The 16,281-nt window shown below is 37.5% G+C and overlaps 1 protein-coding gene across 1 annotated transcript; it reads left to right on the top strand.

Moving 5' to 3' along the window:
• The first annotated feature begins 2,637 nt into the window (after positions 1 to 2,637).
• On the top strand, positions 2,638 to 15,762 carry LOC127979415 (CMP-N-acetylneuraminate-beta-galactosamide-alpha-2,3-sialyltransferase 1). Its single transcript, XM_052584864.1, has 7 exons — positions 2,638 to 2,790; positions 10,169 to 10,487; positions 11,064 to 11,251; positions 11,475 to 11,654; positions 13,812 to 13,857; positions 14,031 to 14,150; positions 15,174 to 15,762. Exons 2-7 carry the CDS (start codon positions 10,215 to 10,217, stop codon positions 15,339 to 15,341), a joined length of 975 nt encoding a protein of 324 aa, XP_052440824.1. The 5' UTR covers positions 2,638 to 2,790; positions 10,169 to 10,214; the 3' UTR covers positions 15,342 to 15,762.
• The last annotated feature ends 519 nt before the right edge of the window (positions 15,763 to 16,281 follow it).

The following is a 16,281-nucleotide window of genomic DNA, read 5'->3' on the forward strand; positions in this document are numbered from 1 at the left end:
AAAAAGTATTAAAGATATCTTAATGAGATTTGAGATATTGGGTCTTCTCAAACTTAGCTTTTGGCATGTTAACTTTTAAGACACAGTTGTCAACTAAGCAAGGACTGTTAGACTAATAAATCTACCTCAAAACCATCCTGTTGAAGGTTTGGCATGGTGATATAACAAACCTTTATAGAAACTTAGACCAGCATAAAACATTAAAAATTGTGTGGACAAGTTGTGTTCGAAAAATAACCTGTTTCATATACTTCAACAGTGTTGATTGACCTGAAATAATAAACCGCTACAGAATGCTCCTTGAGACTATGATTGGGTTTAATCTTTCCATCTCTTCAACTGAATTTTATCTGCCACTTGACTGGATCCTCTACATCTGGATAATTTTTTTTTTTATTATTATTTTAGGAATGTTAAATTTCGACAGTAATTGTATCTGCCAAATCACCTTTAAATCTACTGATTATGTTAAAAAAAATTACTAAAAGAGGAACAAATTTAGAGGAACTGGAACTTTCTGAACATGAATTATTTGAACATGAATAATAAATATTTGTTAAAGCTGTTCGTTGCCTTGCTTTTTTTAACATTAAGGAAACAATCACCACTGGGAAACAAAATGACAAGATTTCATTTAAGATAGACTGAAACCTGAGATAGTGGATTAACTTCCTTGTTTTATAATGACAGGCTTTTGCGAAGAGTGCTATAATTTACTTCTATTTTTAAAACAAAAACAATGTTGTTTTGTTGTTTTCATACAAAGATACATTTGCAATTCAAAACAACTTAAATATATATATATATATATTTTTTAATGATCTCCATATTCCCTTATGAAATGCATGACTTTTCTATAAGCCCGATTTTCACGGCTTGTGTCAACGGCGCGTTACGGCTCCGATGAGGTTTTGTTGCATCCTCCACGCGGTGCCAACTCACACCAGAAGCAGATCAGAAGCGCAGCGGTAGGATTCGCGAGACCACGTCATTTGCCTGTCCAACACTAGTGTATAGTCCAACATTGTTTTTCTTGATTTTTGTGTGTTCTAAAATGGTTGGCTGAATGTTAATAAGCTTTCCTGTTTAATTATGTTTATTCCACTCCTACAACTCCTGCAATTAAACTCCACATCATGTCCTTTTTGTAATTGTCCTTATAAAAAGGATCTGGTGCCATATAATATTGTGAGGTTTTCAACTTTGAGGATTAACCTCTCGTCATCTATTAATTTGAAGTATTGGGAGTCCGCACAGGGTGTTTTGAAATGTACATGATTTTTGGATTTCTATTTTGTATTTGTTTCGCGGTTTGGACGCGGCATGCGTCAAAACTAGACTAGACGCCAATCTTTAGCGAAGCGGCGCGGAGACGCGCTTCTGGGACGCTTTTGAAAAGTGCGGAGGCGCGTCCGGTGTAAACACGAGCATTGACTAGAGTGACCGCGATCAGCTCCGGTAGCCGCGTCGGAACCGCCACGCGCCGTAGACGTGTGCAGTGGAAATGCTGGGGGTAATGCTGATCATTGTAGATGTGGATATATTGTCCCATTGTCAGCGTTAACCAAGTTCATCTCGCTGCTCAGCTCTCTAGGTGTTATGGTCATGACATCATCTTTGCATTTGAACAAGTCTGTGATTAAAGTTTTAGCAATTTCAGCTCTTTAGTGGATTTTGGCTTTGTGAGGTTCTTTGAGGTCGGTTTTTGTGGAAACAGCCTCATCAAGGGGAATATTGAGGTATGGAATGTTCATAATAGAATATTCATTATTATTATTATTAAAACACCAAACATTTGGTCTGTTAAATTTACTCTAACCACCACATCACAATGCAGAGCAAATTTCTAAATAGCTGAGGTAATACATATTTCCCCCTATTTATGCAGTACATTGTATTCTTATTTTTTTTTTTTCTTTTATAATTTTCCATCAATGCAAATGATGCGTCCATTGCATCTGGAATGTTTTCACGCTGAAACACTCCAACTGGTGATTAGAGTTGCCAAGTCCGCGGTTTTCCAGCTGAATTTAGCCACTTCTACATCCAACTTCTGCACACACGGGCAAGTGTGAGATCATATACTTCGGTAAATAAATAGCCTACTTTTTTTTTAAATTCACGTCTCGCACACTTCGATGCACTTTGAAAGAAACACATACGTTCGCTTCGAACTGGAAACATGGCGGAAGCCTTTGATGTTCATTTCGCAGGGCACTTGGCTACTGTCGAATAAAACATAAGAGAGACCTAAAACATGTGCGGTCAGAACAGGGGATAACGAGGACTGGAACTAGAACCGCTTCACCGTGTGTGTGTGTGTGAGCGTGCGTATATGGTGAAGCGGTTCTCAATTCCAGTCATCGTTATTAGTGGGCTGAATTACGCAAATTGTCATTTATAATGCATTATGTGCCCTAATGAAACCACGAGATCTAGACTACCAGAATCGGCCACCTCCCATTAAAACAGATGGTCGCATAATTCGATAGCGAAAAGTGCTTCATAAACACCTATCCCAAACCTGAACTAAGAGTAGTAGGATACAGTGTTGCTAGCGTAAACTGATAGGCAGCATTGTGCGTCAGAACACCTGGCGTTATCAGAGGGAGGCAGTCACATACAAACCCCTCCTTACTGCTAAAGCATAAATAAAGCTCAGGTAACGGTAGTCATACACATATTCAGCAGTCTTCCGCATTGATCGGTCTAATAAACCAAGCTTCGACGCAGCGGCAATATGTCGAGGATTCTGTGAAATACATCTGACGTTACAAGGATCTTTCCAAAGTAAGTCAGTATGAGCTACAGAGGAATTTAATTAGGAAATTGTTTGTGCGTGTTGTTTCAAAGAGTCTCATTGGACTAGGGTGACAATATGAGCCATTTTTACGGGACGCGCCCTTTGGCAGCTGCAGGACTTTATTGCCTATATTTTATATATTGCCTAAAATATCCAGTTTTTGGCTGTTTGCAGTTTTGGAGATCGATCTTATGACATTCACGAGAGCTATAGAAGGAAGAACAAGGCTTTCGAATTGCTCTCGCGCTACTTTGGTAATGATCTGTAGCTCTCAACTTCTCACGCGTAACTTTGGTCGAATATTCTTCATATTATACATACAGTCGTATCTAGTCATAGCGGGGGCGTGGCGAGGGCGGAGACGGCGTGAGGGAAAACACTGCGAACATCGTGTGTATTTGAATGACAAAAATGCACATATTGAGCACTCATTCCCAGAGACACGTAGTACAATTGTAGTCTCTTTTAACTTTAATATTCATATACACTAGTCCATATCGATATTTGATTCATTTTACAGCCCTAAAATAGATGTATTCATTCAAAAATAGCCCAATTCCGTGACGTTCTGCTTTATACAGCAAGTTCTATTTTTGACTGGATTCCGCGATTCAATCGTTTTGCAAACACAGACAGGGTGGATTTATAAATGAAAGTGTAAAAGTTCTGACACAAAACTAAGTTGTTACGTGTCCACACGCTTTTTTAAGTGGGTTTAAGTAAGTTTTGCTTCAGGTAGAATGATAAGCCTATTTATGCATGCCACTTTCTGAAACAACACTACACATTTTTGATAACGTTAATAGTGAACACGATGTTAATAGCCTGCCTGTGATGAAATGCCGACTGCACACATCTTTGGATTCCACAACTTCCCTTGATCATCCTCACAACTTGCTTGTAGCCATTTTGTCATCCTTTCCGGCTCTGTATGTTTATTAGGAAGGATGTAGAACTTCAATTCATAATTTGTTAATTTATTGGCGGTAGGCTACAGAAAACGACACCGCAACTCTTCGGCATGATTGTCCCGTGTAATTGGCGCCAACGCAATGTTTTCCCCCACGGGCTAAATTCACATCACGTGACGGGGTTTTCCCAGACCAACCGTATCTATCGCTCTTTGTCAGACACGTGGTTTTGTTGTGTGTGACGTCACCGCGGCGCCATTGAAACAACCACGATTACAAGAATATAAGTAAATAATAGAATAAATAACTAAAATAAGTACAGATAACTATCTAGATAATAAGTAAATATAACTCGCAAACCTGGAGAAGCAAAGGAAGATTGAGAAAAGGCCGTACCGAGATAAATTCAATAAAGATGCCAGAGACCATTATATGGAGAAATTGTCATCCATTCATAACATCACAGGCGTAACTATCGGTAAGCAGGGTAAGCGGTTGCTTACGGGCCCGGACCAATCAGGGGCCCGCCCACGTTACTGGAAGATTTTGATTGACAGCCGGGTCCCCCTATCGCATTTGACTACTTTTAGTTTGATCGCATTTAAATTTTTTGCGAATTGATTTGAATAAATAATGACAAAAGCATATTTGACTGAAAATTAAATAATTTTTTGAAACGAACAATGATAAATTTGGTGTAATTTGTTTCTAATTGGAACTGGGGAATCCCCAGGTGAACATGGCATTGCGTGTAAAACAGTAAAAAAAACGTTGAACTTGAGACAGACATGGAGTCGTCAAATTATAAACACAAAAGTGGTTTGCACTGCTTTCATGATTTTTCTGACCATCCCAGTGACAGTGGCCTCTGCAGAGCGTTCTTTTCCAAAACTAAAACTGATAAAAAGCTATCTCAGGAGCTCAATGGGACAGAGTCGTCTCTCTGGACTTGCCATATAATACTGTCAACTGAGAATGCCCGTGCGCGCAATCTGGACCTTAAGGATATGATCGACAACTTCGCACAGAGGAAAGCCCGGAAAATGCAGCTATAATTTAAGTGAGCATCTTTTTTATGTATTTGGACCTATGCCTATGTGTATATAGCAGTGACCGTAACGGTAACAATGTGTTATTATGGTGCGCCGACACCAGCTGTTTTTTTTTTTGTTTTTTGGTTGTAGTATGTGTTGTAGTAGGGGGGCCCGCCTTGATAATGCTGCTTAAGGGCCCGGTGTTGGCTCGTTACGCCACTGCATAACATAGATCCATATGAGCTGACTGCATTATGTTGGAGTGCTGACCCCGCATTTCTACCTTCATCCTCATACTTAGACATTGTAAATTATCTTGTTTATGGTAATAGTGTTGTCAAAAGACCCGGTACTTCGGTACCAAGTCGGTACTAAAAAAATTTAAATGTGACTGTACCAGGTTTCTTTAAGTACCGGTAGTTCCGAGGTCCCGTTCAAACCCGGTTCAGCGCTATGATTTCCGCGAAGCAGAAAACGAGGACGGAATCTTAAAATCCAGTCATGAAAATGAAACTTACATTTTAATATGGAGTTATGGAATTTGTCAAAGTAAGCATAAATTAATCAAATCAAATCTCCATATGGACCAGTATCTGTAATATTAAGCCTCAAAAGTTGTTTGAAATATGAATCCGTGTTCTGCGCGTCTCTAGGTGAATGAATGGCAGAGACGTGCGGGTTTGTTTACTACATAGACTGAAGCGCATGACGCTTGCATTAATTTCAGCATCTGAGCTTCGTGACCCGTTCTGTCATGAGACTAGATATGCAGCCTATCACACAACAAGAACGTACCATTTTACCACATTTAAGACCAACACAATCCTCCCAATTGAACACCCTAGCATTGATACCTTACAAATGGCGGCTATACCCATAATGCATTTCGTGTTCCACAAGTGTGACATCACCTGACAATGAGCGATTGGTCAAACTACTTTGGTTGTTTTAGGCAATATAAAAATCCTGGCCAGGAGGTGTCCCGTATGAACGGCACATATGGTTATATCTTTACAAACCCATTTGACTTACTTTCTTCTACACAAATGATGATATTTTGAAGATTGCTGATAACAAAATAGTTTCAGGTCATGGTCCGTGTACGTTTTGATCATTTAATTTCCTATTTGGAAAGGAATTACGAGGAACTAAAAGATGGCTCGGGTATTCGTTTTTCCGTTTAGTTTCACATACACGAGATTTAGTTGTGAGGTTTCATTCGCACAAGTGGGCGGTGCTAAAACGCCCCTTTCATCTGATTGGTCAACTCACTCGGACTTCAGTACAAGCTTTTATTTTTGCCAAACAGAAGGAATGCATTCACACTTGGTTCGATTCATTCGATCTTTTTTTTCATGGGAAACGTGCCCCGTTCCTCACTAAAAAGTGTCCTTTTCAAGTACCCTGAGATAATTGCTGGTTCATGGTTTGGTTTAAAAGGGTCTATGTATCAATTCTCGAAACCACGATCAGCAGTGCAGCGATTGGCTGGCGGCAAGACATCAATAGCACCAGGGTTGAGACTTAGGTCTCTGCAGAGCAAAAGTGGGCGTTTATCACTATATGGGTGTTTTCAAACTGCTGGGTGTTTCTGAATCATGCAATCTAAATGATCGCCGTTACCCAACCCCACCCTTAAACCTAACGTCACTATTACATCAACAAATCAGGTATCATGGTGTAAAAACACCTTGATCTAGTAACTCCCATTTTTTTTTCTGCAGAGACCTATACCTGCCAGGGTTCGTTTTAATCGTTAATGTGAAGCGCTAATGTTAGGCTTAATCCAGATACATTTGAAAACGGCTTTTTCATTTTAAAATGCTCTCCATCCACACTAGCATTTTCCAAAAGTGCCTTATCCACAAAAATGCCAGAAAATGTAAAATTCGGTTTCTGCGCATACGTAAATTCTCAAAAGTTAACCGCATATGATACACACGGAACAGACATGAGACGGTCTCATGGTTTTTTTCTGACAGGAAATTTGATTTACGAAAATAACTCCCCATTCACACACGCGTCCTAGATTAGCTGGTTAGCCAGGTAAATTTCAGTTAGTTTGCATATATCCTGGGTTTTACTGTAGGTACCACGTAAGTGGTTTTTAGCATCATCCATTGCTATAATAACTCACACTCCACAGCTAACCTGCTCCAGGCAGGTTATGTTCTGGGTTAGAGATCTCAAACTGAAGGTGGATCAGTTGTGAGAGAAGTGACACATATCTGACACAGTCACTCCAGTTTATGTTGCTCCAAATTAAAGGTCACTAATGCAAAAAAAAAAAAAAAAGCAAGACTGGCTTTAATTATAATTACTGAGTCATTTTATAATTTATATAATTGTTGTGATTAATATTATTATTTATCTTTTACACACAAGCAATTTTAGTTTAACAGTTATTATAAATCATTTATTTTAAATAAATATTAATGTATACAGCTGTAGTATCAAAAGACTGTACTATTTAAAAAAACTGACCTTACATAATTGAGTCTCTATCACTATATATTTTCAAATGTATAAACTAACTTAAGTTTCACTTGACACTGCACTGATAGAGCAAGATAATTTTTATTTAAGACATTTAAATTTCTCATATTCTTCAATCTCTTGACCTTTGGCAAAACCTTTAACCTTTAGTTCTGAATCTCGTGAGAAGTGAATCAAACTTGCTTTGTGTGCAAGGCTCGTGATTGGCTGTTCACCAGTGATGTCACACATTCATGTGTCTGCACACTCCACAAACTCCGGATCAAGGCCTGAGTTGACAAAGTTGATGATCAGCATCATGGTACCAACAAAGTCGGATTGGTTTTGTAAACTCGAAACTAATCCTCTTACTCTGAATTTGTTCAGCTACCATCATGGTACAGGCTCCAGGTCACACACTCATGAGTGTATGTCTGATCTATAATGCAATTGTCCTCATGTTTTGTCGCAAATAGCGAACGCGTGTAAATCTTTGCAGGACTGTGATACTGTATGAGGAGTGTACAAAAACACCTCTATAGCAATAGTGTGAAAGTGCATGGAACATAACTTGCACAATACCAGTATAAACATGGATATCTATTGGTAAAATATCTGTCACATGACTAAATTTGTGTCATCGTTTTCAAAAGCCTCCGTTTTCACAGTCGACACTACAACGCGAAGACAGCATTTTCAAACTTATCCGCTTTGGAGAGTGTTTTCCAAAAGCTATGTTTTCGGTGACTTAAAACGATGTCTCAGTGTGGACGGAAGGCCAAAACGGAGAGAAAAATATACGTTTTCAAACTCCGCTCCTGAAGGGCCGATATCCGTTCAGCAAAGTTCAGCTTCCCTGATTAAACACACCTGAACCAGCTATCAGCAAGGTCTTCAGGATCCCTGTAAATGTCCAGGCAAATGTGTTGGAGCTGAACTCGGAACATGCACCTATAGGTTCAGGACTGGGTGTTAAATCTATAAACAGATTTGCACAGTTGGATGTTGCAGGTTTTGCATTGATGTGCATGTCAGTTTTACAATTTGATTCCAAGTCTCAGATAACATTGAGAAGGCGATTACAAGTTACTGTACAAAATTGTAATATTACAATGAATCATGTTTTACTCTAGTAGGCCTTCTGCATCATTAATGTTAAAAATGGAAATCTGCAGTAAAAACAATGCTTGGCCCCAAACTCCCTGCTTGCATAAAGACAACTGTTTTTTGCACTTGCCTAAAATATTCTGGACCAGCATGTTATTCCTGCTGATTTATACTGGATTTTTCAGCAGTGTGGAAAGTTTGTCAACAAATTGAGATAGGCTTGCTTGAGAGAGCCCGAATAATGAGTTTTAAGTAGTTTTACAGCTTGAAATTGAATCTGGTCTATTCCTGTCAGTACAAATGAAATTAATTCATTTATTTGTCATTTAAACTGATGTAAACGGAGAGAAAAGATTGAAATTATTTCTTATCCTGTTGCCCCCTCCAGTGGACAGCGTTAAGAATTACTGCCTCTAATGCCAAGTCAGTAGGATTTTTGGGGGAAACCAAAAAAGTCCCTCCCACCAGTTAAGATAACAAGAGTCAGATCATTCTGAAGGTCTGAGTCCATTACTCTCATGATAATAATTAATAGTAATGTTTTATATAAAAAGAATAATGAAGCATCAAAGAAACATCAACCAATTTAGTATTTGCACTTTTATACAGAACGACGGAACTTACACTGCTTTTATCAATAAGGCATACCATTCAATGATGTACAGTAGCCTAGAAATGTGTTCGACTTGAAGCGGCACTGCGCAGACCAATTGGTGAATGACATCAAAGTACCGCAAGCTTGAACACACCTGATCTGTAGACTTACTGTGTTGCTCACATTAAAGGGGCCGCTTGCAATTGGCAGCAGCAAAAAATATGTGCCCAGCAACATATTCCTGCTTCAAATCTTATGCACAGTTAACAGTGAGTGGGGGTTTCGGACAATAGTTCAAATGGCAATATTCAGCACAGCACTTGATCGTACCGACTCTTATTCTGACAGAATTAAAAGCTCGTACTGAAGGCAGGGCGATTCGATTTGACCAGTCAGATGCAAGGGATGTTCCAGGACCACAAAAACAATCATAAGGGTCTTTTCTTTTTTGGGCAAGGGGGGGGATTATACATCTTAAAGCTGACAACATTTGGCAAAGATATAATTATTTGAAAATCTGAGGGGGAGAATGTTTTGAAGTTCTTAGCCATGCATATTACTAAACAAAAAGACATTTACAAAATATCTTCATCTAACATGATCTTTATTTAATATAGCCTACTAATGATTTTTTAAAAAGGAAAAATCAATTTTGACCCAAACAATGCCTTGTTGGCTAAATATACCAACTTATGGCTGGTTTTTGCTTCAGGGTCACATATCATCTTAAAACAAAATCCATTTTAAAACTCCATTTAGCTGTTGTGCCATTTTTCAGTTTCAAAATTGTATTCAGTTCAAATAAATGGATGGACTATACCTTTACACTTAATACTGTATGCTTAAGATTGTGTCTCTGCTCAAAAAACAAAAACAATAGAAACCATTACTTGCACTATGAATACAATTACAAACATTGAAAAACTATCAACCATTAACCACTGGTTTCCTGTAGTGTATTTTGGGACCTATTCTATTAGGATTTTAACAACACCAAAAAAAAGAAATTAAAACCAATAAGACTAGTAAAACTCCCATTATAACCAGTAAAACCATTACAAGTTCTGTGATGGTTTCTATTTGTATTTTTTTTTTTCAGCAGGGTATGCTGTATTGCGAAGTCACAATATTATAATATATTTGATAGTGCAGTGATGCACATTGCATTCATAGCGGTCACTATATGATGTCACTACAGCATCTCCATATAAACCACTCTCTCTCACTCTCTTTCCCTCTGTAGATCAATTTATATTACAACAAAAACCTCCAACAACACTGAAGTAAAGATGGTGGTTTTACATCTGAGACATCAGCGCTACATTACTGCACTCCTGAGCTCCACTACCATCTTGTTACTTCTGTACTTTCAAAACTCTCTGTTGGTTTTCACCTACAGTTCTCACAGTTTCATCTCCAAGAAAGTTCAGTGTGATTGCAGTATTTGTGTGACAGACCGAGAAAATAGTAACTGGTTCAGTGAGCGATACGACCCCAACATTTCAGTTCTGCTCAACAGCACCAACAGTGTGTTACGTGCAAACGTCTCCAGGTGGTGGATGGTAAGAAAGAAAACTGCAAAATAATTATATTGCCCTTACTTACCTTATTTTACTTAGTTTTGTTGCTTTAATGTGCTCTCCAAGGCTGTATTTATTTGATCCAAAATATAGTACAAAAAATCTTCATCTTCGATAAACAGAAAATTCAGGAGACATTTATTATGCTACAAATGATTTCTATTTAAAATAAATGTTTTACTGTCACTTTTGATCAATTTAATGCTTCATCACTGAATTTTCTTTTTTTTAAATCCCACTGACCCCTAATCTTTATTTTTTTTATACTTGAATACCAATTGTACCTATTCACAGACATTTGAATATGTTACCATTTCTTATGTAAATATGACTGGTATTTATGGGTAGATGATAACCAAGAAACGATTCTAATTTGATGTTCAATCCCAACATAGAAAGATGTGGCTAGAGTAAACAAGCATGTGTTATTTGTAACCTCATTACGGAGATAAAAACATAATGACAACTTATCACTGTAAATGTCTTGAAATGGTACACTTCTATTAATATTATATTATACTTAATCCTGATGCTAACTGATTTAATAATGTCATACAGGAGCTACAATCAAATCCCGGCAACTACACAGAGGTGGTGGATCAGTTGTTTTCTCTCTTCCCTGATAAAGAGCACTACTCAGATACCGGTCCAGATCGCTGCAGAACCTGTGCTGTGGTGGGAAACTCTGGGAACCTGCTGGGATCAAAGTATGGGCCTCTCATAGATTTCCATGACTTTGTCATAAGGTAAGTTAAAGAGGTAATATTTAACTTTTTTCGGTTGCTTTTAAGATTGCTGTTCACTCTTCAACTTCAAGTTAACAAGTTTAGAGAATAATGAAGCATTAGAATGCCTATGTTAGATCAGTTGATTCCATATTGTGGATAAGATATTAAACCATTTTTCAAAAGATGCCTTAAAGGCTTTTCATTGAAATTTCATGCATACCTCAAACTGTTTTTCTCTTAGGATGAATAAAGGCCCGACAGAAGGTTATGAGAAGGATGTAGGGTCAAAGACAACTCACCGGATTGTGTATCCCGAGAGTGCCATGGACTTAGACAACTCCACTCATCTAGTGCTTCTTCCATTTAAGATTCTGGACATTCAGTGGCTCATCAGTGCCTTCACCACTAATCACATCACACAGTGAGAATTAACCATGCATTTATAAACGCGAGACTGTAAACTAGCTGAGAGAATGATAAATTATTTGATTTATTTATTATTTATAGTAATGTTTCCTCAAAATATGCCAAAAGTACATATTTAATATGTAGGTTAATGCTAAAAATAGTTTAGTAGTTAAATAAAAACATGCAAAACACTAAGAATACAAAGAACTGAAGTAAAACACCAAGCGACAAGAAACTGAGAACTGAATGCTTTCGGGTCACTGATTGTTGAACCATTTGTTTCGATATCAGTGATTTGGAAAGTGTATCAAAGTGCCAAAGTCATGTGATTCCAGTAAATGAGGCTTTGTAACCTCATAGCTGTGTCAATGATTTCAACGGCTTGCCACTTGGGGCCGATAATCTCTGTAAACCCCATGGACTAATGTCTGTATGGGTTTACCTGATCTCTGATCAGTTTTATGAATTTTTTTGACATATTCAACTACCCATTGGTAAAGGGTGCGGAACTGCCAGAATGTCAATACTGAAGCACTCCCTTGACTCCCTTGTTAAATGTTGTTTTATAAACATCAAATAAGGACAAACTAAGAAATAGTTGTTTTATAAGTGGTATGTGGTCCTGTTTGTTTGACTCACATATGCGTAAACACAACTTTGCCTTTAAGTAGGCTAATGAAAATACAGAAGTTACATAAAATTAATAATGTGTAATTGCTCCTAATTGTTGTACGACGACAAAGATTTTGATGAAGATTATTGCAGCACAGCAATGACAAAGGACACATGGTATCTTGGGTTCAACGGAGTCAGAATCAATCTAGAACATAAGCTCAAAACTTTTATATGGTTACATTTACTTCCCTTAATGTAAATGAAGTTGCTCCTGTCATAACATCTGTGGTCTGTTTGTCAAAGGGTTAGTTCAACCAAATATGAAAATTAGGCTGTGTTTTACAAACCCCAGAGATGTATATGATTTTCTTCTTTCAGGCGAAAGAGTTATATAAAAAATTATAATAATATAAAAAAAATGGATCTTTAAAGCTCTATCACTGCAGTCAGCAGGTGTTGCATTGCTTCAGTCCAGAAGACGTGAATTAAAAAGCGCTCTTCCATTAAAATCTCCGGGGTGTGATCAAAGGCCTCCTGTAGCTAATTGATGTGTTTCTGAAAAAAAATTATATCCATATTCAAAACGTAATCGCTTGAATTTAGCTTGCGTTCACTGTAAACTAGGCAGTACCAGTTACACTGGTGAGTCTCGTAAAAAACAGCATTTGTAAATCAGATCAAAAGGAGAAAAGTTTCCTTACTTGGCAAAGGAAAACCTCCTCTTGGCTTATAATGAAATCCTCTGACATTCTTCTTTACAAATCTCCGTTTTATACTTCTATTTAGTGACCGCTGTTTTGTTTTGATCTCTCCGCTGTGTTTCCGCGTGCATCAATTCTGAGCGGTTCATGCGCGATGCTGACCTCATATGAAATTTTCCTGGAACTGCTTCGTTTACAACTATGAGCGCAAACTAGATTAAATGATTATTACGTTTTCAATATGGATATTTTTTCTTTTAAAAAAAATGCATGGACTCACTAAAGGAGGCCTTTGTTCACCCTCCGGAGCTGTGTGAGATGGTCTAAAATTGTTATCTTTTCTAATTTATTTATTTATATACAGATGGGTGATTTTTATTTCATGTCTTTTGGACTGATGCACTTCAACACCCACTGAGTGGCATTAAACAGCTTGAAAGGTCAAAGATTATTTTTAATGTATCTCCAACTGGATTCGTCTGAAAGAAGAAAGTCATATACATCTAGTATACTTCAGGGGTGAGTAAAGCAGAGCCCTTAATTACATTTTTGGGTGACCTAACCCTTTAATGAAGTTCTGCCACCTCCCTGTTGGGAAATGAGCATGATCAAACATCTGAGTGGAATCTGGGTCGGGGACATGTGCCTAATTTGCAAATTATTCTGAATAAAAGTGTTTGGTATATGTACCTGGGTTAAATATTTAGCTTTGTGAGTCCTATATGGCACATAATAGTTATATTAAACAGAGAATTGTGTTGCTAGAAGAGCATTTTTTGCTCTAAAAACATACCACAATAAGAACTAGATACACAACTTTTGTTTGTTGATAACTTTTACATATTCTGTTACAGAACATACACCGACGTGCCAGCCACAATCAATGCAAATAAGGACAAGGTGAATAAATCATAACCTCCTCCTTATGAAATCAATCAAATAACAAATGATGATTTTTGCTTTCATTTGCATGGTTTACGGTTTACTAATAAATATCTGATTGAAATCTTGATACTGAAGACTCAAGACATGATAATAGAATGTCCGGTTTTATTTCTGTCATTTGTCTTCAGGTGATGATCCTCCACCCAGGATTCATAAGATATGTCTATGATAAATGGACAAGAGGGCAGGGCCTATATCCATCCACTGGTTTCTTAACACTGATATTCGCTCTTCACATCTGTGACGAGGTAAAACTCTTGTACTGAGTCTCAAACTGTGTAGCCTCTGGTACTACTGTCATTGAGGCCGCACCTATATCTATATATATATATATATATATATATATATATATATATATATATATATATATATATATATATATATATATATATATATATATATATATATATATATATATATATATATATATATTAGGGCTGTGCAAAAAATCGAATGCGATTTTCATGTGCATCTCATCAGTAAAGGTGCTCCTGTAATTAGAAGTACATCTCCAGCACATGCGTTCAGATCAGGGTTGCCAGTTTCCAGGATGTTCACTGATAAAAATTGTTTCCCCGGGTTAAAATATAAGTTTTTTGGCAGGGTTGCCTTGGTAAAATTCGCATTTTAGGGGCACAATATCAGGTTATTGATATTGTTGCTTCGACCCACGGACATGAAAAGTAACCACAGACTTGGCAACACTGGTTGGCATTTACTACACAGAGCCGTAATTCACTGACAATCTACACAAAATAGATTTTAAAATCACAGGCGATTCTTTGTCGATTTTGAAAGCGATTTTGTGTTCGTTGTCGGTAGACTACGGTTTAGTAAATGTCACTCCACCTGAACCAGTTGTTGCCAAGTCTGCGGTTGTTTTTCATGTCCGTGGGTCGACGCAACAATACCAATAACGTGATATTTAGCCCCTAAATTGCTAATTCTACCAAGGCAACCCTTCCAAAAAAATTTTATTTTATCGGGGAACCTCCTGGAAACGCGCTTGGGCTAGTTTTGGACTAGTTTTGAGAAGCAACTGTCCAAAATTTGTTGTGAAAACCTGGCAACCCTGATCTGAACGCATGTGCTGGAGATGTACTTCTAATTACAGGAGCGCCTTTACTGTTGAGATGCGCATGAAAATCATATTTGATGTTTTTGCCCAGCCCTAATTAGGCTTATATCATTATTCAGAGAAAGAGAGAAAAATAATCTTTTCTTTCCAATTTCACAAACTATTAATGCATTGATAACTCTATCTCTTACAGGTGAGTGTGTTTGGGTTTGGAGCTACGAGTGATGGAATCTGGCATCATTATTTTGAAGAAACATTGACTTCATACGAGAGCGGCGTTCATGCTGGAATATTTGAAAATGAAACAATCTATCGGCTCCAACAGGAAAACAAGATTTTGATGTACAAAGGTTGGACATGAAACGGAAAGGCAGAATCACCCCCTTAGTACAATACAATACTGCACTGCAAAATGTAATATTGAATTTCGCAGATGTGTAGCAAAGACTTTCAGCTGAGATTCCTACTGAGAGATCAACATTTCATTTCAGCTTCTCTCCAGGCACCAAATCAAAAGATGCCAGAGACTGCTTCATTATTTCTTTTGTTGAGCCAGTCAGGAAGTTCAAACACCATGGGAGTTAGTTTACATCTTTTCTGGGTTATCAATGCATGACACTTTTCACTTGAGAGTAAATGGTATTTAACCCAGATATTGGACTAATAATTAGTATTATAATTTTAAGTGTGTTTGTGTTTTAGCTATATGTTGTGTTTATGGTTCTGATAACATGCTATTCACTTAATTATTACATAATAAATTATTTATTGATTCTCCACAATTCTTTTTTCTCTCTTTTATTAGCGTACGACTTATAGTATGGTAAGATTGTTTTTTTTTTTCTGGTTTACTATCTTGCTTGCGATGGTTGTGATTACATCTGTACATATATTTCCTTCAAGGCAAAACTTGAAACGTAAAGATTCTGTGATTTACGTAATCTACAGTTTCACCACAACATGCTTCAACTGATTTGAGTTCGAATCCCAGCACGTGACACTTTCCCGCTTATCTCTCTTAACTATAAAAAGTAGGGGCTTTTCTAGCCCTTCATCAGAGGAGCATCTGTACTCTGCTGAGCTGCTTTATTGGGACTAATGATAGACATTGGTTTTGTTTAAGATCCACCTCGTTAGTGCTCCGTTTCACTAGGATAGGTCAGGACTTGTTTTAGAAAGCCAAAAATATACTCTTCAGGGTGGCTGGGTTGTGATCTAATCATTTAATATTGTGTGTAATCATTTGTAGCTCAGCTTAGGAAACACAATGACGTGCAGAAAGTGAATTGTATGACTGTGTC

This window comes from Carassius gibelio, chromosome B19 (genome assembly GCF_023724105.1).
Source record: "Carassius gibelio isolate Cgi1373 ecotype wild population from Czech Republic chromosome B19, carGib1.2-hapl.c, whole genome shotgun sequence".
NCBI lineage: Eukaryota > Metazoa > Chordata > Actinopteri > Cypriniformes > Cyprinidae > Carassius > Carassius gibelio.